General features: G+C 44.8%; 1 protein-coding gene across 1 annotated transcript; it reads right to left on the bottom strand.

The window, feature by feature from the left end:
* Positions 1 to 6,113: 6,113 nt before the first annotated feature.
* LOC6615267 (retinal homeobox protein Rx) lies at positions 6,114 to 26,078 on the bottom strand. The gene is made up of 6 exons (XM_002039636.2): positions 25,412 to 26,078; positions 24,335 to 24,487; positions 19,436 to 20,530; positions 19,115 to 19,281; positions 7,238 to 7,403; positions 6,114 to 7,107 (listed from the first exon to the last, which is right to left on the bottom strand). The coding sequence occupies exons 1-6, from the start codon at positions 25,779 to 25,781 to the stop codon at positions 6,371 to 6,373; spliced, it is 2,688 nt and encodes an 895-aa protein (XP_002039672.1). The 5' UTR covers positions 25,782 to 26,078; the 3' UTR covers positions 6,114 to 6,370.
* Positions 26,079 to 26,573: the final 495 nt, after the last annotated feature.

Genomic DNA, 26,573 nt, shown 5'->3' with positions numbered 1-26,573 from the left:
CTAAGAAGGTATAGCTTAACCGTTACATGCCGGCTTTGCAGGGTACCCATTTAAATTGGGTTCCGTGCAGTCTATTTTTGGGCTGCAACTAAGTGGGGCATGTTTACGTTTTATGGCACAATCCGGTGAGGCCAATCGTTGCTGTGGATCCTCCTCACTCTCCTCCGCACATTTTACCCAATTCTCGCTGTATTCAAATACTTGGATATAGAGGTATATGTGGCGCGGTTCGGTTGCCATACTACATGGAAAAACAAATGGATGTCGCTAAATTAGATTTGGGGGGGGCCCCATACATATTTATTCCCATGCTTTTCACTATTAAACGTGTATTTTCGCACGTACATATATGTATCTTTGGATACATAACACCAATAAGGTTGAGTTCCAGCTTCCCGAAAAGAATGACTAATCCCTTAACCTAAATTGCCAAAATTAATCTATCAAAAGAATCGGTCTAGTTCGAATAGGATTATTTTCGAACTAATTTTAGACGGTTCTAAATATAGAACAAATGACAACAAGCAAGGTATTCCTCCAGAGTTGCCAGAGAGACAAGTAGGGCATGTTATCATTTTATGATTGCCGCTTTATTGATTACTATAATACTTATTAGAAATTTATAAATATTGCTTCTTAACAGGTATTGTACATTAAAGGTATAAAAATAATCATTTTTAGTGATATACCTACAACAAATGTGTATTTTTTATACTTTTAAATTTTGTAAAAACTTTATCACTAGTAACTTTTTATATAAATTTTCATTTTTAATTTTATAATTACTTTTAGAAAATTTTTTCTTATTCCGAAAAATATATTTAAGTCTTAAATATTTCTTAGGCTTAAATAAGATCAGCTTAAATTATAATTGGTTTGAATTCTACTTAGCATGTTTTCATTTTTAATCTTAAAAATTTTAAGTCCCACGTTTTGTAAAAAAATGTCTTTAATCAAAATCTAAATGACACCAGAGGGCTTATCATTTAAAATTTTTCTTTTTAGTAAAAATCAGCAATCGACCTAATTGATTTATTTTTTTTATTGATACATATTTTCCGCAGCGACTGTGAAATAATTCCCTGTTTAGGTTTTCGACTGATTTAAAAAATGAGGGTAAAAACGAAAAGTTTCTCATCAAAAGAGTCCTCGTATCAGAGGTTAAAGAAATGAATTTAATCACCATCACCGACGACCTTTTTTATTTTAATCGCGTGAAACAGCTCGACTGTTAATGCGGAGTTAATTAAAAGTATGTGAAAAGTAAATCACTATGTGGCAACCACCGCACCAACCCACCGAAGGACCCTCAAGGCATCGGCAGTCAAATGGCAAAGCCAAAGTTGGTCGTTGGTCGTTGGAGTAACGAAAATAAAGCCAATTGCAAATAGATTATATAAATGGCTAAATCAAAATTTAATAAAGCCAAGCGAGATGTGCAGTCGCTGGAGCGATGGATAAATAGGAGGGCCGGATGTCACCAGTAGTGGCTGGTCCAAGGAATTTTAATAATGATCACGTATCCTGGCAGCGATTTCACCTTGTTGTTTTAGCGCACGTGCGCCAATTCCCGACACTAAAGGGATTCATTTGTGAATTATCAAATGCCGAAAATGTAGCACCCCAACCAGGACATCCACAGCCACATCCACATCCACAAACCCCACACCCATCCTAAACAAACAGCGGGCTGAGGTCGAAGGCTGGGAATCAACGAAAACAAATTGCAATTGAGCCGGCAAAGGATGGGTGACAAAAAGTGGCCACCACGACGCAGAATGAGGATTGGGAACTCGGCTTGCGACTGGGATTGGGATTCCGATTCGGATTCGGGAGTGATACAGTCGCGATGCGCATTTGACAGCTCAAGCGGAATGCACACAGACGACGACAACGACGAGGATGAAAGGGGGATTCGCCCAAAGCCAAGGTAACAAGGGGCCAAATGGCTACGGAGGATAAAGGATATACTGCTGGTTGACTGTGCGGCTGGGAAAAGTCGCCCGAGGACCAGGGACCACCACCCTCATTTTGGGTGGCTGGCTAAAAATGCTTGGGATTCTCATGAATTTCGATGGAATTTTTATTAAGTTGCCAATTTGGCAATTGACAGAGTTGATCAAAGTGGCTGGGCAATTGCGGGAGTGGCTGAATATTTCCCTTGATTTCTGTGTGAATTAATTTCAAATTAGTTTGCCACATGCATTTCGGCATTTATTTGATTTTCGCAGGCGCACACAAACACAGGGAGAGGGGAATGCGAAAGGGGTTCGTATCCTGAATGGGAAAGGGTTAGCCACAATCCCTTAATAGGCCTAATCAACACAATCGATGATGGCCGGTGATTTGTTTAGCGCATTAGCAGCTCCAGTATTGACCACTGTCCAGCTGCCACAAACTCATCTGCCACTTGGCTGTTCCTCCAGCCCCGGGCTCATTTCAATGGTTTGAAATCGGGTCAGGCGAACGCATATAAACACACCATTTCGATTTAGATTGTGATTTCTGGAATGCATTAATTTGTGTTAATGGGGAAAAGCAAAGATTTCCCATTTGTTAGGGTTCGGGGAGTGCAGGCGAGGTTTATTTTTAGGTGCCCACAATGGATACACACATGGGGAGCTGGAGATCGCCTGGAGATGGAATTTTCCATGGGCAACATACATCGGGCAAATCCTATCGTATTTCAGCCCAAACATTTTCCCCATACCAACCCAGCCCATAACTTAATATTTAGTCATTCACGTGCTGCCTGCTGCAATCATCATCGGCGGTCAGACAAGTGGCAATTCGTATATGGCAGACCCAAATATTCTGTGCGAAATCCGCATATATATCTCTGTCCACTGGCCAGACCGAAATACTTTCGGATATGCGCTCCATCGAGTATTGTTTCTCGATTCTATAGGTCGGTTGTTATATATCTGCCTAGTCTCTGTCTGCCGCACTGTACGCCTCCAGGGCGAACAGAAATATTCAAGAACGGAGCGTGGTGGCCAAGATAAGGCGGATTCGACGGCAATCCGCATATATGTTCGCCATTCGAAAGTCTCAAGTAGATTGGGGTGGACCAAAACAAGCTGTATACCAAAAGTTCTGATAATGGGTCGATTATCTATGCAAAATCGGTCTATAAAGCGTAGCTCATATATCTTAATGATATTAAACTAAAGTATAGAACTAAGTATAAGGACTGCTTAAGGATATTTCCCAGTTGACCTTAGGATGTTTCTGTTGCCTTGGGTTCACCCAAATAGACTGGCTATGTGAGCGAGGAGAGTAACAACAACCAAAAGTGACGCGGACATTTATGGTGTGCTCTAGAAGTGAGAAACTGATTTCTGTTCGGTTTGCAGCACACCATCACAGTGAAATCGGCACACACACACACTGGCACACACTCCGTGCAACAACAACAATCATAATCGGGGGAAAATGTTGCTCAATAATTTCGGTTCTGGCCACTGGTTTCATTTCGTTTGGACGGACTTATTTTTAACGTTGTTATTTTATATATACACGAAATAGAAGCAGCAAGCGCATAGGAAAAACACAAATATACGTATATATTGAACAAAAAAAAAGATGTAGAAAACTAGAGGATGGAAAAGAGGAACAAGCAAAATAGCGCCAACGCTTTCATCATCGACCAAACGGGCGCGATCAGCTGTATGTCGTCAATATGCGATATATCTCAAGGCGGATCGAACATATATTTGTGTGAGATGTGTTCTTTTAATTAAAGTACAATAAAGATACAAAAAATTGGAAGACGGATCTATGTGCTGCCCCATGGCCATTCAGCTTCCGCTCGGACCACTCATGGCCATTGGGAAAGCATCTTCATTAGCAGCCCCATCATGATGATCAGCTAGCTATGTACATATGTATGTAGTATCCTCTCGGACTTGGACTCGGTGGTTTTTGACAAATCCTATTTATAGAATGGAACACTTGTCGCTGGTCTGCTCCAAAAACAGCAGCGAACCCTTGGGCAAATCATGTTGGAATTTTAATTCGACTTCTTCAGTCGTCACGAGCAGAGTGCCAGTTTGTACATGCACTCTACGAGTATATTCAAGTTCAATTCGATTGGACTTTGTCTTGCACTTGGCGTGCATCACAGTTTTATTTCATTTGTAATGCATGTATTTTTGGTTCGTCACCGCCCCAGCACTTCGTGGGCACCTCCTCCACCCATAAAGTCCCATTCTTGAGGAGCGAGGCACACATGTGATTCCCCGTCTGGCATTTATTCCATATATGGCGCGTACTTGGCACCTACTCGCCCCATCATTGGGGTATTTTCGGAATTTCCTCGCCCATCTAGATGATTCATTCGTCTTCCGATCTCTATCTTTCGCATTTCTTCCCCTCGGAAAGTGCACGACTATCTCTCAATGTGGCTATCACTCAATCAGTGAGTGATCTATAAATGTATATTAGTTATGCGCTGCAGTGCATGTGCAAGTGGAAGTGCAATGCCCCGGATGCAGTCGATTACGATGTGTCAGATGAGTTATCTCAACTATCTAAAATATTATTCCCATCAAACATTTAAGTATTAATACTTTCACAAGGACCTTATAGTTTAGAATGTTTGGGTGATTGACCTTGCTAGGTTGTGCGGCGCCACCTTTTCGGCTGATTTCATTTCAAGGAATTTTCCAAGTGATGCCGCTCATCAATGGTCAAATGTATAATAGTCAAAATTGTTAGCTCATTTGGAAAATTTAAGAACAATTTCAACCTAAGTTTATTATTTGCAAATTTATTTACATACTCGAATATAACACAAGTTATATTTAAATACGTTCTTTTAATTTGTAAGACATAGGTTTTTAGATCTGTAGCGGAGACGCACACCACCGCTTTTAGTGCTACAATTGGTTGGCTAGGTGGCGCTCTGTGCAAGCCAGGACGTGAACCGATTTTAAACGAAATGTACTAAGTATATCGATAAGGCAAACATCTTTGTAATGTGTACTAAAATTACCACATAAGTTAAAAATTTTTAATTAAAATTTTTTTTTTTTCGGATAAACCGTGCAGATGATATGTTCTATTTTAAAAAATAAAAAAGAATTATGAGTTAGAATAATCTTATAAATATAAACATAATTCATTAGATATCAAGAATTTTGGATAGTTATTATTTATATACTGTATTAGTGAGGACTTTTCCGTTAGCTGGGGAAAGTTTTTAATTGAATTGGATATTTGTAAATTCATTTCTATTTAATGGCATGACATGCTTGTACCCAACTGAAAAACCTTGTATCGCCGATTGTCATAAAGCTGTTTCTGTCCCTAAACGCTCACCCACTGCTAAGTGGCCACCAATTCCATTTCCCTCGACAATTTCCCGCAAGCGCAGTGTTTTATTCCCATGTTGTGCACTTCATATGCATATTGGGTGAGATTTTCCGGCTAGATGTTGTGCGTGTGATAAGCGCCCTGATGTAATTGCGGGCAATTATCATTGCGCCGAGGTCCTTTGAGCAAATTGTGACGCTCATGTGGGATATGCTTTTCATTTCATGGAGCCAGTAGTTCATGCAAGTAGCTGCAAGTCCTGAAAACACATACTCTTATTGCTACCCCCTGGTGTGGGCAACATGCTTGCATTTTAATTGCCCGCGGCGTTAATCAATTATAATTTTATTCGTTACTTTATTAGATTCAACTGCTGCTACTGCACCTGAAACCAGGAGGCCCATTCCCAAGTGAGTCCTTTGTTTGCTGTGCATTTAGTCCTTTTTAATTGCATTTAATTGCTGCTTGTCAGCATTTTCTGCTCAATGTCTCACGATTTTCTTATTAATCAACTCATTAAATAGCCTTGCATAGGCGATTAGTGCGGCCGATAAGCATTCATAATTGGCCCAAAAAGTTGTATTATTGATGACTGATTACCTCGCTGATTAGCTCCCCTGCTAATTGAACACCCCCGAAAATAAAGAAATCCTAAAATAAGAACGTTACCTTTGTATTTTATTTGTAAATGGGAAAAAGTTTATTCTTTATGTTTAAAATCACAATGTTTCAATAAGATTATATGAATATCCTGCGTCATAAATTATCCCCATGCCACCAAGAAAAACACGCATATCTTGAGCTAAAACTTGTCATATTTATTTTGTGCTAATATGCATTAGGAATAGACTTCTTCGTCAGCCGTTTTTCATTGAATTAATTAAAATTTTACAAATACACTTTGCACACGTTGAGTTTACCATCTGAGAAACTGCCTCAGAAATAAGTACTGACAACACGAAATTCACTAAACTTAGAACACACCTAAAAGACGATACGAGGGATTGGGAACTGTTTTCGATTGGAGGCGCACTTAGCTAGGAACCGACTGGGGCTAGACAATGGATACCATTCCCTTGTTCAGGTTGTCCAGGTGCTCCTTGGCCTTGATCCTCAGCGTGGCGATCGAGTTGCTCCGCATGTCCGTCGGCGGCGTGCTCGAACCCTTGCCAGTCGGAGTGGGCGGAGGTGGTGGACTATCCCGACCCACATCAAGCAGCTCTATGTTGGCGCTGGCCGCGCACTTGTCCAGACTGCTGCCGGGATTGCTGCTGGTGCTGCCGGCATCCAGGTCGCTGCTCAGGTCGCGTCCATCGCCATTGGAATCGGCATTGCCAATGCTAAGGTTCTGCGGCGACATGCAGACATCCGGACCGCTGCACTCCAGCGAGGCGGAGGAGGAGGACGACTGCGAGGATGAGACGGCCACGGTGGTGGCTGTCGAACTGGGCGGCAGACTGCTGTGCAGCGGCGTGCCAAGGGGGGTCACTCCGTGGTGGGGCGAGCCTAAGGACGTCGCATGCGGCGACATGCGTGACAGGTGCGGCGAGAGGTGAGAAAGGGGTACCACATGGTGGCTGCCATGTGGGTGGGGCACTCCGTGGGGCGGCGGCGGTGGCGGTGGCTGCGGCTGACCATGTCCTCCGTGTCCCACGTGCGGGGGCGGCGGCCCATTATGGGCGTGGTGGTGGCCCATGGCCGCCAGGCTGCTCATGGTCAGATTTCCTGGCGCCAGGCTCAGCGGCGGCGTCAGATAGCTTGGGTACACGGTTTGCGGATGCGAGAGAAAGCCTGCGGGTAGAAAAATTGGAAGGCCATTTAATAACTAAGTATGGAGTATGTAATGAAATATGAGCAGGTTTATCTTTGGGTTCTGTACATGTAAGCAATTAAGCAGAGCAGATCATGTGAAGATTCCTACCTGGCAGTGCACTCAGCAGCGGCGGCGATAGCCAGGGATCCACGGGCAGTCCGGATGCACCGCATCCCAGGCGATGTGGCAGCTGGGTGAAGTGGGTCAGGCCCAGGCGAAGACTCTCCGATTTCTCCTGGCGACGCCACTTGGCGCGACGATTCTGGAACCACACCTGGAAAATAAAAGGAATGGAATGGATTAGCTAATTGGGTTGCTGGCTGGAGCAATTAAATTAAACGCTTCACAAGAAACGCGCTAAGTTAGACGAGCGTTCAGCGTTAAGATATTTTCATTTCGTGGCAGAGAATACCTAGTAATTAGAAAACGGAAATGAAAAGCAGAAGCGAAAGAGCTCCGCAAGGAGAGCTGCAGCTCAAAAAAGAGAGAGCGAGTCTCACAAGACAAAAAGCAAAATGGCGGCCAACACAAAATTGTTAATGAAAGCACACACACACACACATACACACGCAGAGATGCCAGCAGGGATATATCCACTCATACACACCCACACAGCCATAAAAGCGACCAAACAAAATGGCTGAGCAGCACCCACAAACACACGCACACAAGCAAAGTAGCGAAGGAATTAAAATAAAATTCAATTAGTTGCCTTGGCTCTAATTAGAATTATCGCAACAATGAGTGTGTATTAGTGTGGCTGTCTAATTAGTGGCAGAGCCGAAAAGAGAAAGCATGAACAGGTAAGAGTGCGTGTGTGTGAGAGAGAGGTCGATAAAAGCCATCTAGGGAAAGTTTCCATTGCCCCTGGCTGGTTATTACCACTCCACCCCCCCCCCCTTTCGGCTCATCCTGCGCCCATTTTCTGCTCCTGCCACGCTCAAAGTAATTAAATGCAATTTGCGCAAATTAATAAGAAATTATTTCTGATGAAAATTTCATTACCATGAAATAATGTTGTTGTTGTCGTAGTCGTTGCTGTTTTTGGTTGCTGCTCCTGCCACAAGGACATAAACAAGCATCTATAGGTGTATATGTTTGTATGCATGTGCTGCTTGTGCGCTCGGGTTTCAGTCGCTTTGCGGCTATTTAATTAAGGATAATGGCGCGTAAAATTATTTTCGTTGCCCCGAAAGTGATTTGCAAAACAAATTTGCCAGTCGGAAAATGCAATTTGAAATGGCTTAATTAAAAATACACTACGCAGCAAGAGGTGAATAATTTAAAACGAAATTAAAGCCAAGTTATCTAGGGAATTTGATGTAGGCGTCTGGAATTGCATTATGTTAAAGAATTCAATCTAAGCAGGTAAATTTTTCAAAATTGAATAAAAATCACTGGACTTTTCTGTTTGAATGTTGAAACAATACTTTGGCTTAATATTATTCAGACAATATTTTAGAAATATTTTAAAACTGTTTTCCCGTCTTATAAACCACTGTTTTATTTGTAACTATCGAAAACTCATTTCATGCTAATCAAAAGCCAATCAAATCCGTTCCAATTAGAGTTGTGCCTTGATTATCTTTGAATATCTGTCGGATATCAATTAGCAGTGCAGACAGGCAACAATAACAAAATGGCTAATGCCGTTGGCTCCGCTTTCCCTCCTCATCATCCCCATTCCCCTCCCCCCACACTCCCCGCCAACATTTCCATTCCCTACTCAAGTAAATTGAAATCCCATTTAGAAAGTCTAATTTCCTGTCCCTCAAATCTGTACGAGGAAAATAAATTAAAGTTAGCAGCTTTAGGCCACATTCAACTCCCCACACTCAAGCGAACACACACAAGTACACTCACTCGGGGAGGGAAAGAGAGGACTGTAGGCTGAAAGAAAGAGAGGGCCTCTTGCTGGCTGTTATAATTTGAGTTTGTGCTTCTTCATTTTAATTAAATCATCAAAATCAATTTTGTAATTTCCATTCATGGCGCGCCATAATGAAAATCCCCCATACAAGCCTCAAAACGAGCAAGCGAGATGGAGACAGGCAGGAGAAAGCTTTCTCCTCGCAGTCAGCTGGCGGGTGGTGGCACGCCCACAAACATCATAATGACCTTTAGACGTCACCACGCTCAGCCACCCGAAAGCTGGCAAAATTGTCTGCTTTCATCTTTGGCCGTTGATGCTGAACCACCACCCACAGCCCCCTGCCCCCTCTTTGCCATGACATGGACCAAACTCAATTTTCCACCCCATAGACACAAATACAAACAGGCGGGCACACACACACACACTCGCAGGCATCCCCATTTTCAGCCATTTTCAATTTTGCTACATTTAGACGGTTGTGTCCTCAAAAGCACCCAACCACCACCCAGTCAACCCACCCATCCACCTATCGAGCAGGCCTGCAGCAATTTGGCATTCATGTGGAGCACGCGACTCACCACAAGAACGCCCCCTGCCCACCTACCACCCCCTCCCCCCTGCCAACGCAGCCATCAGGCAACCACTTTTCAACTTTAATCTTTTTCATAAACTTCACATTGGCAGCAAACAATTTGCGACCACCCAAAACCCAAAGCACCACCCTACACTCCCACCCTCCCCTTTTAACATCATCATCTTGCTCTTCCTCTGGCAATGTCATTCTACCATTTTCCTTGTCGTCTTCTTTAATTTTGTTCGCAGCAAAGTTTTGCCGTTTTATTGGAAAACTTGTGCCGCAAAGTGTCGTTCCACCCAAAAAGGGAAAAAAGAAAGAAACAAAAATGGGCAAAAGCCCCACACATAGATGTTGAAGTAACTCACACAGCATACCAGGCGTATACGCAATGTGCGCTCTCTCTCTCCCTCTCTCTCTCGCATTCTCTTTCTCGCTGTTGGCCAAATGCAGCCCTCTCTTTCACTCGCTGTGTGGCAGAAATTGCTTTTCGAATGTTTCTGACAGTTTGCAAATTGGAAAATTGACTTTTAACACACAAGAGCTTCAGCAGCTTAATAAAACTGTTTGCAACTTGTAGAGAACGAGGGGGCTGGGCGGCGCAGGGGGTTGGGTGGCTAGGAGGGGGGTGGTTCAATTGTTGCAGTTCGACTTGATATTACACAGAAAGGACTTGTTGTTGGAATATTCATACTTCCGTTTTTGGTAGGCTGTGCCGCAGTGTGGCGAAGGATACTGAGATAAATTATCTGCGAAAACCATTCTCTGGATTGGGGGTTTTTAGATTGACGACATGCCAAAATTCGAGTTTATAGTTTATAGATAGCTAAAAACCAGATTATATTAAACATTTTTCCTTAAATTCTTTTTAGCTTTTTCTGTACACCAAGTAAATCTGTTAAAAAAGGAACAAGCTAAATCAATTTCTGCTGATTTTCCCAGAAACAAGCTGGTTAAAGGTTCATTTGGGGAGAGCGAAAACTTTTATCTCTCCCCATGGGGGGCACTGGGTATCAGTTGGTGCGATCTACTTACAACTCAGTGCCAACGTATGCCATAAGCATATTATGCCGTCAACAGGACTATAATTATCCCAGTGCCGCCAGTTTGTCATGCAATTCAATCAAATTGATTGAAAACTCGATGCCATCGAATGCACTTTGTTTGAGCTCGTTCTCGTAGGCAAACTAATTGCATGGCAGCAAAATAATTTTGCCCCAGCTTGTTCTGCAATTAGAGAGGCGACCCCAGGGGCAATGGTTCGAAAGTCGTGGCATACGAGGCATTCGTGGCAGGACAACCCGTTGCGTTCAAGGATATTGATAGCGGCGCCTAAGGTAATAACCCCGAATGCGAATTGCATGGGAACTCTGGCCGCTCCTCGCGCAAGCTTTAATTCAATTAAAAAATCCTCGAATCCTGCCAGGGGGTGCCTAATTATAGGGCTGTCCCGGTTCCAGACAGCGACAGACACGAAGCATTCAGCCGACCGTCCGATTCAATTCTTTCAGCGGCCTGTCATAATTTTCAGCCCGAATTCGGAGGGACAATGCCGCAGCGTGGAGTCCTTGCCCTGCTAGTTTATGAAATGTTTTTTATGCCATTGTTGGCTTTTAGTTCCGGCCCAGGACCCCTCGCAATCGAACTCCGTCTGCCCAAGAAGCCGAAGCTCGAGCATCCTGTTTCGGTTTCGCTTTGTGCGATGGCAGGACACATTAGAGCAAAAGACAAAAGCTTTGACGACGGCCACAATCCGCAAGATGTTTTAATTAGCTTGGGAGCCGACAAGCGTATTGATTTACACTCGGTGCCGCCGTTTGAAAAAGCCGGGTTATGGAGAAATTTATGGTACATAATAAAAAATTAAGTCGAAGATCTACTTCTGCCTACTGAAATATGAGCTATATATACTAAAAATCACCATGCACGTTTTGTAGGCAGTGAAGCAAACCGTAATCCATACACTTTCAGCTTTTCACACTTTCCCCTCAACTTGGCTAATTGCAGTCTTACTTTTCCGTCGCGCGCCCTGTAATCGAAGGCCAAACACGCGACAAATCTTGATTTTTGTGACAGCCGCAGACTCGGCCGGCGACTCCGCCTCGAATTTCGCCATGAGAAAAGTCGAGGAAAGCGCCAATCCGACACCCACTCGATCAGGACTCGGGTTTCCCTGGCATTTCAATTGTTCCACTCCCAAACTGACTTTGCCCAGGGTGCAGGGGAATGAGAATGAGAAAGGGAAACAGATCAGAAGCAGGAGCAGGAGCAGGGGAGGATTGTTTGCCGGGGCGTGTTTGCTCGGCGCCACGTGGCACCCTGTATTTAATTAGCTATTTATTTACTCGCTGACATGCCGGGCAGCATTCCGAGCGTAAGAAACGGCCGCACGCACAGTTAATAAGCAGTTAAATCGGCTACAAAGGACGACAAATACCAGGCAGGCTCCTTTCGGGGTGGCTTAGTCCAAGTCCTTGCCACTTCCCAGGCACAGGACGCAGGACACGGGCACAGGGATACAAATTTCTGTTGACGCACTTTTAATTTGCAACATTCGCGGGCCCCGAGGGAAAGTCCGCCCATCAGTTTCAGACCGGTTCTAAGCAGTTGCCACGCTCAATTTGAATAATTTTTGGGGCACACACATACTCGTAGATTAAGGTGCACTGCAAAAAGGAAATCTGTACAAAAGGATACAACCCTTGAGTGAAACCTAGTCCATTTATCAATTCTTAAGTGTCAATCAAAGCTTAAAAATCAATTGTTTTCTGTAGCTGCTGTTGGTATCTAACTAAAAATCAGAAATCCGTATGAGAAAACCACAATGAACCAAGATTTTTGCTCAGTGGAGCGCGCTTTAGTTTTCGGGCGCTGTCGTATCAAAAGTTTGTCCCCTGATAACTTAATTATAATTTGCGTGCTCTCGAAAATAATAATATCGTTATTATAGTTATTCCACCTGCCAGCCGAAGCGAAATTTGTTTAGGTGATTAATTAGCACGTAATCAACGTGAACGAGCCGCCGAGGCCAGAGCTCGGAAAATTGTTTAAGTGTTTTGTGATTTATGCAGTCGGCGGGAGGAATTCGTTTGGGAAACGCATAAAACCAATTAGCAGGCAGCGGGAATTAATTAAAAGCGGAAAAGCGACTCGAAAACGGAATTCGGAGTGCAAAGGAGTTGCTTTTGCTTGATTTTTGTGTTTTTTTCGCCCTATAAACTTGATGTCTGAAATTATAATAAGCCGCTTGGGCCCCACATAATTAGCGTACATACATGTGGGGGCTCAACGCAGCGTTATTGTCAAAATAAGCATTTATATAAAGCTGATTAAGTCAATTTTACGTATCGCATGCATGCCAGTACACCAGTTCCCCTTCCCCACCTTCTTCTACCTTTATTTTCTGGCCTGGGCATTATTTTGATTGACTGTGGATCGAAATTGAAATTGTATTGTTGCCCGCTAATTTGACAACTTAAGCCCAATGCTCATTTAAACTGACAGCCGAGAGGCATCCAAATGTTTTGGATGCGAAGTTGGTGTAGGGGATACAAGGTTCATCAATCCCCGAACCAGATTACAGATTACACAATCCGAAATCAAAGTCATAATTGAATCGCGCTCGAAACTGTGAACCGGATTGAGTGCATCCTTGACATCTGACAGAGGACAGAGGACGGGGCTGTAATGCAATAAAAACTTAATACTCGAAAGCACCCGCACTTTGGATTTTATCCTTTATCCTGTTGCCTTTTGACTCCGAGAGGCAAAAAAATGTATAAAACACTCGCTGAAGCGAACAGATGTGCAACTCATTACAAAGCATTTAGGCGTACAAATTGAATAATATTCATAATGTTCCCATCGCCGAGGGGTGTGATGGCCTCTCCAAACAAACCACCTACCCATCCACTCCTCTCCCCTCCCCCTTTTCCACTTTCCACTTTTCCACTTGACACTCGAGCAGTTTAGGGTCGTATTAACAGCTGCTCTGCTGGCTGTTTTCTCAGAGATGCAAGGATATTTGGGCAAAAGCAATTTACCATTAAAAAAAAGGACCGACAAAATGTGAAATAATTTCATTGTAATTGTAATTGTCTTCGCTTGATTACATTGGTTTATATATTTTATTCCGCTCTAAGCCAAACAAATGGAGTGACAACCTTGAGGGCGAGGCAATCCTTGATGTCAAGTGAGTTGTGTGTTCGGCGGTTGCAACCACCTCGATGGAGGGTGAAGCCGGGGGTCATGTGTATGATTTATAATTTCATTCCGTTTGATTTATGCATTTATATTAAAATGTGTTGACAGGCCACGGTGAATTTGAGACAGCCGGGTCCAAAACTAAAACAAATCCCCCGCACGTGGCGGAACTCCAACTACACGTTCGATTCGCTTTAGCCATCAGGTGGGTGGTGCGCTGAAAAGCGCAATCATAGCCCAAGTCCTGGAAAGGCAAATAGCGCGCACAAGGACACGTTTCGTGGCTTAAGCGCTGACAAGGATGCGCCTGGGAGGCGGACGCGGCGTAGGCTGCCTTTAAACTCTGCCTCGGGCTCTCAAACTGGAGACAACAACACCCTTTGGCCGGGCAAGGACATCAGAACAGCAGAAAATCGGGACATCAGAGCCGGGCCGAGCCCGACCAGGACCTTAAGGACACAAATTGGAGTGGCGAGAAGAGGAGAGGTGGAGCGGCGCAGAGCAAACTCAATAAGTTGCATAAAAGAATGAAATTGGATGCCATCGCAAACAAACACAAACGATGCCGACATTGTGCTCCTTGCCAGATCCTTCGGCATCTCCGGCCGCAGACTGCCTCCAACATCGGAAATTCCTTTGAGCCGCACGGCAACTGCGTCGTCATCTTTTCCATCCACCTCCCCGTGCTCCACATTTATCTGAAGCTCCTGCTATCTGCGCTTCGGCTTTCAAGTTTAATTAATTGCGACACGGATTCTGCGTGGGCGTTTCTCGATCGCAGAAGGCTTTCTTCTCCTTGCCCGTAAAAAGAGAGCTTCTAATGAGGGTTAATTGAAAGCGGCAAACTTCTGTAGAGAGTTGCCTCTCGCCTCGCCGTCTCTTCTTCTGCGGCTTAGTTCTATCTATCTTCAATTAGAATTGAGTCGCAATTAACCCGGATTCTGTGGCACATTAGAGATGAGATCGTGAGTTGCGTTTATAAGGATAATAGATGGACTGAATTTACATAATCAAAGTACGAAGTCAGTTGAATTCGCTTTTAAAGCATATTGTATACCCTTAACCCGACTGTTTGTTGCCCAAATTGGCCGTCTCATGTCAAGTGCCTGAAAGTTTCGTTCAAGTACGGCGCTTTGTTTTACTGTTGACAGTTGATCAAAATACATTTTAATAAACGGCAGATGTGTAAGGCTTAGCACAGACCCCGCCTAAATATATTATAAGCCCGAGTTCCGAACGGTACAGCCACCCCCTATCCTCGACTGCCCTTTGTGACCTGACATTTATTTACCCTTGCGGTGGTTTTGTTTCCCTAGCTCTCGCTCACCCCTTCTCCGTTCGCTTTTTATTATTGTTTTGCCAAGGTGGCATAATGTGTTAATTGCTCTGCCCACACCCACCCTACTATCCTTCTCCACCCGCTTCTAGTCCACAGCTGCGGCTTGAGTTCTATGCATATTTCATCGCCATTTAATTATATCGTTGGGAGTGCTTCAAACGAAAAAATTAACTGCTCTGGCCACACTGACCGAACGGACAGCCGAACGGACAAGTGCCTAATAAATGGTTTTAAAAGGGCCGGCCACTCCCCAAAAACAGCCCATCGAGACTTCAGAGGTCCTGCAGGGACCTCCGCATGACAATAAGTTAAATAAGTTTGAAAAGCCTTTTCTCCTCGCATTTCCAACACCCAGTGGGACCAGCCTACTTAAGCATTCAATGGCTTTATTCATTCCAACGATTTGATGACCCGCACAGGACATTCAAGTTGCCGAATGATGGCGATGAACGAGATTGTTTGGCAGTCAGTCGGACGGGCAAGCGATCGTTTTCATTATTAGATTTGTATAGGATTTCATGGCGCTGGAGGCACGGAGCGGGTCTAAACAAATGAAGCTAATATGCATTATTATTATGGCATGTGAAAACGAAAACGACAGCGTTGTGGGTGGGTAGTTGTCGATAAAACGGTCATGCAAGCGAACGAATGCCAAAGTTGAAGTAAATATTCAATAAAAAATAATCGAAGCAGAAACCAGAACGGAGCGCACAGCGAAATGAGCATAAAAATGTGGGAATGTCGAGGGGGCAAATCCAAATCCCTTCGAAGGCGGTGGCAAAGACGCAGGCCAAGTGGAATGCAATAAAAATCTATTTTATTTGTTAGTGAAATGACATTTTTATTTGTTTGCTGTTTATGCACATCCACATACTCACAAACCAGATAGATAGACACGGATATAAACAGCGCTTGGGGCTGTCTGTGTCACGTCACACATGTCGTATGAGCAATATATGCAGATAAATAAACTATTACACAGGATTATTATTTACCTTTGGCGCAGGATATTTTGACAGGTTTACGATATTTAATCACTTGACTATGCAAAATAATTGACACAAACTTTTGCCTCCGACCTATCTATATTTGTTTATTTTTCTGCTAATAAACGCAATAAAGGTGCTCGTTGCACATGAAAATACCCATGTTTATCATACTAACTAAGTAAAGACATGCATTGGAAATACTTTCCCAAATTTTCTCGTATGGAAAGCAACTTCTTTCTCCGTACATCCAATCCCATCTGTATTCGATTCTCTGCGCTCGGGCATGGCAAATTAAGTTTTAATTAAACTCTTTTGGCCCACGGTTTAATGCGGCGTATGATTGAGTCGACTGGCGGCTTTAACCCTTGACTGGGCGCCAGACAACCCTCGCGAAGGACGAAAAAAGCCGCACTCAGTCCTGTCAGTGAGTAATCCAAACAAAAGTAATTGTCATCTCCCAGGACATATGTTGTTGCTCTCAGGGTTTTTGTGTCCGTCCTTTTTGGGGGAAGTGGCGATACATTTCCACGGCAAGTGTTAATGATCGTCTAGCTCTGATGTTTTTTTTTTTTTGTTGGCCGTTAATCTGCCGTTTAATTTGCCGGCTTAACGCGTTTTGTTTTGGTTACCATCAGCGATAATCCCCGAGCTTAGGCCACTCAAACCCTTGTTTAAATGGATGCGGCTGCCGTCTTTAGCCTGGTTTAGTTTTCTTTCGACTGTGGGCAGACCGCAAAATGACACAATTTCAATTGAACTTGCATAGTTGGGCAACTCGTCTGTCAACGTATATTGCCATTTAAACAACAATCAAACAAGCCACAGAGAAATTCATTCCATTGCCATACACAAAATGCAAAATCCAATCAAACTTTTTAAACAAACATTTAACAAATCTATTACAATGCAATGACAGCAAGCGAACCAAAAAGAAACCGACGAAAAGTGGGCGACCAATGCAAAACCCTGAAATGAACTCATCTAAACGAGAAATTCTATTTGGTGGATGGCTGACTGGGTTTGCAAAGAAACAACTCAGTAAACTTTGGTTACATTTCCTTTCCCTGCCTTCTTTTTTTGGCCAGCCTATACCGAGTGTGTGTTTGTGCCAGCAAACTTAATCAAAACAAATTTCCACCTTCAACGAGTTGCACGCCAAGCAATTTCCCAGGCCCAGTCAACGAGCAAAAACAAAAAAAAAACTCGAAAAAAGTAGGAAAAAATTGGTAGCAAAGGAGTAAAAACGATAACTAGAACTTCATGCAAACTAACCGCAAATACGATTACAAACACACAGGATCAGGATGGATGGATGGGGTAGATGGGGTGGGCCAATGCAGCCCACTAAATCGAAAAAGCGAGTCAAAGGGTTGGAGGACGACTATACTATTCTATGGCCATAGCTCGTTTCGGTTCCTGCTGGCATAATTTGAATTCGTGTCAATTTGACAAAGTGACACATGAGGGCCAGAAGGCTCAGAAGACTGAGGAGGAGAAATTTTTATGCGATTTCGCTTCATTACCTTTGTATTTCGTTTGTGCGGTGGCTATATAGCCGGGGCTATAGCTACACCCATAAATACATACGGCATTTTCGGTATTTGTTTATTTATTTATGTCCTGTGTTGTGTTGGAGACGCCGACGACAGTGTCGCCAACTCTGGCTGTGGGCACGATAATGTTTAGTCAATAAAAATGATTTGTCGGCTGAGGAAACGAAACGAAATCGTGAAATTTGATATGTCCTTTGCATTTACCGGGGTGGGGTGTTTCCTCCACCTCTCCCTCCCCGCCTCACACCCACTTTTGCGGTTGGAAAACTATGCCAACTATGCCTGGTCCACTCTAGAGCTTGCAGCAGCCTCAGGCTCGAGCTCAAGTCAGTTTTCCTCTATCGGAGACTACACAGAAAGATATAGGGAGCTACTTGATAAACAAGCTATGTGGCAGAAGTTTGACAAGAATTTGTTCAAGCTAAATTTAGTTAGGGAATATGATCTAGACTGTTTGCTTGATTAACTATGCATAAATGTGGATTGAAATATCTATCTTAAATGTTTTATACGTGCAACACCCACTGCCACCCATCGATAGTTGTTGCTGCTTAAGCGTTTTTTTATGCTACACCGCTGTGAATGGAATTTACGAGGCGCCCTGCCCGTTCACGTCACAATTTGCCACCCGAAACGAATGGCTGCCAGACATGGCATCCCGCCATATCGCCACATTGCCACATAGCCACATTGCTACATTGCCACACTGGCGGCTGGTGGCCCAAAGTCGCAGTCCCATAAAGGAGCATAAAAGCGCATAGTCGCATAAAATGCATAATTCTGTCCGATGAAGAAAAGGAAACCCATTGAATGGGCCACCGACCAAGTTGAGAACTCTTTCGGCGCTGTCATTTTCCTATTGAGACATAAATTGTTTCATGCACTCGGAGTCGAGTTATGCGCAAAGTTTGACAATTATTATTGCTCTTGAGGGGGAAATCAAACCGCAAAAAAAAACATTAATGAATGCCTAGAAGAGTTATGGTTAAATAAACCAGTTTAATTCGAATATGTAAATGTGTGCGACCACATTCAACTAATTTCAGTTCATCGTAAATAAGAAACACCATAGTGACTATACAAACCCTTTATACTTTGGAATTTTAAGGATAAGGATCGTTACGAGTCAGTTAAATAATGCAAATATGCAGTTCTCCTCTCATTAAGGATCTCCGGCCATAAATCCCTGCCAACTATTCCATGTATGTACATCTAGCACCTTGCATTCACTAGAATTTTAGATGCAAGGGGTTGATTAAGAGCGGGCACAACTTAATTTCGTTAAAATAAATAGCAAGCGGAAATTGTTTAATTTCCGGAGCCTGGCTGGCGGTTACTCCAGCTGCAGACACGTTGATTTCCCAATTAGCCGAGGCTCGGGTGTAAATCACTTCCAGACACAAGAGATACGGGAGATAATGGTGATACAGGGGGTACTGGAGGAGGTGACTCACCTGGACGCGGACCTCGGGCAGGTTCACCTTCATGGCCAGCTCCTCGCGGGAATAGACATCGGGGTAGTGGGACTTCTCGAAGGCCCGCTCCAGTTCATGGAGCTGGTAGGTGGTGAAGGTGGTCCGATTGCGACGGTGTTTCTTCTTGGCGCAGTTGTCATCTTGGCCTGCCAATACAGAAATGTTCAGAAAATTCGTTAGAAGTTCATTGAACATTGTTTGCTATCAATAAAACACATTGATCGGTGACCAAACTTATAAGTAATCAGCATTATTCTTTCTTTTATAGAAAGAACATTAAAGGATAGACTTTCTACTCACCCTCGTCGTCGCTGCCGGAGGTGATCTTCTCGCCCTGCTCGCTGCTGTTGGTCTGGTTGAGATCCTCGCTGGAGGCGCAGCTGCCGTTGACCAAGCTGTCGCTATCCGCGTTCAAACGCTCGCCATGATCGCCGGAGTTGCTGTTGCCATTGGGATTCCCATTGCCACTGTTGCGAAAGTCGTGCTGAAAGCCCTGCTGCTGTTGCAGTTGCTGCTGCTGCTGCTGCTGCTGTTGCTGGTGATGCGATTGCTGCTGATGATGCACCTCCTCCATGCTGCGCGGCCGAATGCCGTAATTGCCGCCTGGCAACTGACCGTTGGCTAATTTTGGCTCATTATCATCACAGAAGACGCCGGCGGACTTGCGCTTGGCGGCCAGCGGACCACGTGGCGCCGGAGTGGGAGGCGAGGTCACATCGAGCTGCAACTTTGCCGCATCATCGTCGTCCTCCTCCAAATCGCTAGCCGAGGACATTGAACGCTCGTCGTAGTTGATCTGCGACGGGGCGACAGGCGCCGTCTGGGATTCCATAAAGTAGGAACCCGGCGGTGGAGGAGGACCCGCTCCAGTGGGCGATGACTTGGCGTATTTGCCGTGCTGATTCTGCTGCTCCTGCGCCTGAGCCGCCAAGGCGGCCAAATGCTGCTGATTACTGCCAAAGGAACTGGGCGGCAGCGGAGCGGGCGGAGCATTGGCCCCATTGGCTCCGGTCTGCAATTGATTGGCCTCGACCATCTGGTGCATCGAATTGAGGTAATTGCCCGCCGCCTCCTCATGGTGCCCATACCCATGACCGGCCTGGCCAAAGCCAAAAGCATTATGATAGCCGAAGGGAGCATGCCCATGATGCGTAGGATGACCATGTCCCGCCTGGCCGCCCATCTGCTGTCCATGGTGTAGGGGCGTGGCATTCGGCACCTGGGGCTGCTGACCCCCCGGCGGAGTTGGTGGACCGTAGGGCAGGGCTGCTCCGTTCTTCGCGTGCTGCTGCAGCATGCTGGCCATGTGATTGTCCATGCTGCGCAACTGCGTCAGGGTCATGCCGCAGCGCAGATCAGTGGCGTCCTCGTCACCCAGGGAGGGATCAACGGAGCCTAAAACGAGAGAAAAGGTTACAGTTGTTCAAATAAAGAATATATGGTGAGGAGTAACAATAGCTACGTTACAAGGGCATCCTGGAATAGCAACCATTATTTTATGTGCAATTAATTGAGCGTGATCAATGGCTAATACAAGGCAATGGGGTTGGAGCTTGCTTTTCCCATTCGCCCACGCATTCAGGCACCTGATTAGATTTTAATTAGTATGCTCAATGGGGCGGGAAGGTAAGTCATAAAGCTGTTTGCCAACTCGCTGGCTAAAAGCCTTGAACAACCCGGCTAATAACAACGTGTTAGTTAATTTGCCCGCTGAACAGGGGGTGGCGCGAAGTGGAAGCCTTCGACCTGCGTCGGGTCAAAACCTGTTGGCCACCTGCCCACCCACTAATAAACGGCTTTCAATTAGACGCCAGGTATTTACAATGTGAGGCAATAAAAATTCCCAGAAAGCCGAGGAGGAGTTCCAGATGAGGCGGCATTGGTCCCTAATGGGCGTTCCAACTAGCGCTTGTTCATATCACGTGACATGCAAGGAAGTCATTAGTTTTCGAAGCGCCGGGACCAGGCTTTCTATTATCTGGGGTTTTGGTTTCAGTTCTTTGGCTGGGATTTTGTGTAACCGAATTCAATTTCTATGGTTAAATTGGCTTTCGGGGCGGGCCAATTGGAAACAAAACCAATTACGCAGTCAGACTGGGAAGTTGCTGCTCGAGAGTACGAGTATCTGTAATTATTTGATAGTCTTTTGGATAATTGCTTTTCGATGTTAGTCCACTGCAAGGCAGCCCATTTCGTTTAGTCGATTGCCTAATGTAATTATGCGCCACATCGTTTCGATTCGCCACAGTTCGATTAATTGGGTCAGTATTTTGGCTAATTAACTTTAAACAGCAGCCAAACGTAGATTGTAAATGCCCCGAATTAACCTCTGCGAGCGTTTTCACCAATCAATCGAAATTTACACGCCCAGCATGCATTTTATTTTGAGCCACTGTGGTGCTAATGAAATTAACGACGAAAATCGCTTTTGAAAGCCTCTCTGCAAATGAAGTAGCACAAAAGATTTGAATGCGGCAGCCACATGAGGCGATGGACAGTAGCCGATCCCCTCTCCCTTCATCCACCATTCACATCAATCCACACAAAAAATTACGATAAAAAATCCACCGCCGAGTTGCCACACGGAGTGCGTGAGTTAATTGCGTGAGCAGCGAAATAAAAAGGTTAAAACAAAAGTTGTTCTGGGGTCTTTCCTAAGCAATTTCCCAAAGTGTGAATGATGTGATGGATAAGCTCGTATGTCATGGGAAATTGCTTAAAAGGTGGCATAAATCAAGAAGTAATATGACAGAAAAGAAATCAATTGGGCTAGAGGAACATGATTTATGTCCTGCGAATATCTATATAATAGCACACCTTAATCCCTGAATAGTAATATATAATAATCTGCCCATATATCACAAAACCCATTCACAATCCAGTTAACATCCTACAATTCTAATGGTGAATGAACCAGCTTCTTAGCCCATTCACTCAATTTCGATGGATTGATCGACACATCAATTAGGAAATGATTTCGAGTTGGCGCCTTAAAATTTGTCGGTCGTTAGCGCAATGAAATTTGATTATGACTTCTAGCAATTCAGAATTGTAATGCTAGCAAGTTGTCGAGAAAGTAGCGTTTAGTGAGATGCTATTCCACGATTAGAATGTACACTCTTCTCGTCGTTTTGCTCTAATTTGGCTTGTGTTTCCGACGAATCCATCCAAATTGACGTTAATCGCTTCACTACTTCTGTGGCCCCCTTCCCGGTGTCTAATCCTAATGATGATTTGACAGATTCCCATTGTTGGGCCAATACTTGGCCATTAGGCGGCCTAATTGATATGTTATTAGCCGCAGCGCGTTTTCTAAAAGTCATGGCCAGAACAGGTAGGGGCCGAAAGGAAATGCACATTTCGGCTGGTTTCTTGTTCGCCGGAAGATCTTTGCAGCCAGATGAGATGCGAGATATCGGACTCATATCAAAAAGCGAAACAAGCCATAAACAAAACTGTCAATCACAAGTGCTTGTTGGAAGTGGAAGTGCGGTATGCGCCAGGGGGGCTTCAATAAAAAGTGGTAGAAGCCACAAAAGCGGCTAATAAGACGACGCCGACGCAGACACGCATTAAAATCATTAAGACGCCTTAATGCTCAATTTAATGCCGCGTCAACTGCTTAACAGATCTCGTGTAGATGGATCGTGAAGGGGATCACTTCGATTGCTTCAGAGCTCGAGCTCGTTCGTCGCCCGTCTCTTTCTAATCACATATGGCCCACTCTTTCGCTTATTCTCTTAGCCAATCTAGATTTTAACGCTGCTGCATAGTCAGTTTGTTCGCTTCTTGGCCAAATGCACTTGTGCCTCCTGCGCTTTTAATGATTGTTTACATCTCAATTTTACATCTCGCCCTCTCTCTCTCTCTATCTCTCTCCAGCTCTGTCTGCCACACTGTAGCTGTCTCTTTCTGGTTTATGGGACGCCACCGTTGCCGCCAGCTGTCAGATTAAATGCTTTTTGACGGCTTGTGTCTGGCCGCCAGTTTAATTATGGCTTAAATGCGAAACGCTTGAGCTGAGCCCCTTTCCAAACTGCCACCCCCGCGATTTGTCCACCCACAGTTAATTAGCCTGTTTCTAATTAATTTGCGGCCATTTAACCTGTGCTCTTGTTGTGGTCGCTCGGCGCCATTTTGATTTGCACTCGTTGTTGTTGTCAATTTGTTCATCACCTTGTTGTTTTTGGCTGTCCATTCGCTTTAGACCCTTTACCATCGATGGGAGTTGTCTGTTTTGAGCGTTTATGAAACCACTTAATTGAATTAATTGCAAAGATACCTACTGCTAATTGTTTTGGCTTTCTGTTGGCCAGTTGAAAGCTGATAAGTGAGCAATCGAATAATTACTAATTGCTTTTATCAATTGAAGAATGGGAAAATACATGTATTGTGATATCTTGATAACGATTGATTTTCAAAAACTCTATCCTCTTAGAAACTATGCTTCAAAAGGACAAAAGTAGCAAAAGCTACTCCCTAATTTCTCACCTAGTCGCTGGGATGATCCAAGGACTCAAGGCGGTGGTGTTATGGCCATAACCATAATCGCGGCAATACCAGTGCCCACCCTTTTTTCGCAACTTGCTGCCAATTTGGTGGCATGGGCGTTGGGCGGTGGGCGTGGTCGAGACGCGAGAGCGACAATCGCTTGCCGGCAATCAAAACAGAAGCAGAAATGAATTATAAATGACGTGCAGAAGACTATTTTTGGCACCCACCTCGATGTGGGGAGTCGTCGCCAGCTGGCACCGCAAATCGCCACTATAATCCAGTTAAAAAGCCTTCAAAAGTGCTCACTCCGCGCGCCACTAATATAAGTTTAAATTGGCCAAAAGCGATGGGGCTTCTAATCCCATCTAAATATGACTTCCGTTTTGGCGTGCGTTTTTCTTTTTTTTTAGGTTCTCGTTTCGTTTTCTTCGCCAGCGATTACCGCTGACTGATTGCTTATCAGCTGTCGTGCATCTCGAGGCGTTGCCAAAGTGCAAGTCCCAACGCCACCACCCACCCAAGCCACCCGAAACCACAGAAAAAACCACCCAATGGCACCACCCCCTGCCAAGGCTAATACAATTTTGCGATTGTGTTTGTTGATTCCACGGGCTGCGAGCGGGTAATTGAAATCGATTTGCCATTTTCCCTGACAGGGCCCACTGATCACGGCTAATGGCCAAATAATGTCGCGTTATGACTTACCATCGCTGACCGTTTCCGGATTCCTGCCACTGCCATTCGCCGCGCCATTGCGATTCTTCAGGCCCAGAATGGCATCGATTGTGTGGCGGGGCGTTAGCGTCTGTCCACCAGATCCGTACTTCCTGGCATTATCCTTAACCAAGTCGTTGCTATCTGCGGGATACAAAAAGGGGGAAAAAAGAACGGGGGAGAAAAGAGAGCCGAGTTAAAAGCCTGTTTGCCAACAGTTTGCCAAAGTCAATTAGGCGCACGACAGTGGTGCTGCGCGACCCTATGCAAATTTGTCAGCAATTTCGAAAGTATTAAAATTTAGTCCAGTCCGCATACACACAACTTTATTTGCGATTTTAACGAGCTAAAAGCTGTAATTGCAACCGCGAGCCACCCCAACCCCCCACCTCACAACCCCCCTCGCGAGCCCATCGTCCGCATAAAATGGCCAGTTGTCACGACGGCATGCTGGAAAGTAGGCAACATGTTGCCTGATGGCTTTATGCATTTTTAACGAAATTAAAACAAACTGTGCCAAATGGCGAGTGAAAGCGGTGCAAAGTGCGCCGGGATTTAAAGCGACTTAATTGCCTCGTCTTGCAATTAGCTTATAATTTTCTCTCAAATTTTCCGCTGTGCATGTTAATGCACTAAAAAACATTGCTGTGAACACGCACACACTCAGCCATTCAGCCATTTGGCGATCAGTCCGGAATTTCCGTGTCCGCCAGCAATTTGTGTTAATTAAATCTGTAATCAAACAATTGCAAGGCTTTTCCGGCTAAGGCCACACGTGAAAAAATTAACAACAGAATTTTAACTAACGAAGCTTAATATGTTTGCTAAGTGGTCAAGTTTTCGACCATAAATTGCCGTGATTCGAGATTAATTATATATGATATATATCATATATTTCTGATTTTTGTCAATTGTCCGAGAAGTTTGTTATTTAGCCTAATTGGTCATTAAATCAAAATTAATTTATTCTGAATTCTAAAATTTTGAATAGAACTTGTTTTTATTCCAAATAGATCCCTATTTTCTATAAAGAGACCCTCGAAATTTGCCGTCGGAAGTGCAGCTCACCTTCCGTTGAGATCACAGTGTTGTTGTTGGCCAGATGGGCGTCATAGTGCTCGTGGAACTGCTCCAGGTTCTTGAACTTCTCCACGATCATCTGCAGATTCTTGGCGTCCCTCACGTTGCCGAGCAGGTGACGCAATTGCTCCAGCTGCTTTTGCGGCAGCTTGTGGTTCCCGCCGCCCTGCTGCACCAGCTGCTCGAAGATGTGCTGGAATGTGGCGGCGGTATTGTTGGCCGCCGCGGTGGAGGACGAGTTGGCCACTCCACCTGGACCGGACATGGCGGCGGAGATCGCTACCGGTTTTCCGGCTGGCGATCCGGGCTGGCCAGGAGCCACTTCGAGGGCAGGTGGCGTCGAGGCTTTGATATCCATTCGATTGCGAGGGGCAAGAGTACTTAAATCGGCAATGATATGATTGATTACAGTTGAGGCACCACCACACACACTCTACACAGTCACACAAATTGTATTTAAATCGCTGTCAGAATTTTCTGGCTAAATGTCAAGCATCTTTCAGTCACAAGCGGGAAAAGTTTAGCTCCGACAATACCAACTATGCACTACCAACTACCGAAACCGTTGCGCACCGGGCCAAGGCAGAGTTGGCAATAAACTCGAAGGCAGCGACTGTGGCCCGCTGACGACTCGAGTTTCCAAATCGAATTGGAAACCGGTTGAGCTCACCGCACCTATATATACACACTGCTCCTGTGTGAGTGTGCGAACCAAGGGGGCGGAGTCAGCTCGAGAGAGCACTGCGAGAGCGCGAGAGAGTGCGCAGGACTCGCGGGGTGGCTGTCCGTTGCGCTCCGGCACGGCACGGCACAGGACATGGACTTCCGAAACCGAATCCAGGCGATCCGGAATCCAGAGTACAACAATGGGTATTTGGAATGCCCCGACTCCTGCCAAGCGGCTTGTTTGTCGGCAACGTAATAAAATAAAATAACTACACTTACTGCCCTACGCCCAGATGTCCTCGAAGGGAAATGCTGAACGGAGTCCTTGCGCTTTTGCGCCCCAAAAAAATATGACTTTGGTGCCACAGAATTTTCGACCACAATTGCATCGGAAAACCATTTTGGGCTTAGGCCACAAAGTGTGTGGCTCTCTATCCCTCTCTCTCTCTATCTCTCTCTCTGTGCATCGGCATTTCCTTCTCGC

Source organism: Drosophila sechellia, chromosome 2R (assembly GCF_004382195.2).
Source record: "Drosophila sechellia strain sech25 chromosome 2R, ASM438219v1, whole genome shotgun sequence".
Taxonomy (NCBI): Eukaryota; Metazoa; Arthropoda; class Insecta; order Diptera; family Drosophilidae; genus Drosophila; species Drosophila sechellia.
The sequence above is the reverse complement of the archived record's forward strand: the minus strand, read 5'-3'. Positions and strand labels throughout refer to the sequence as shown.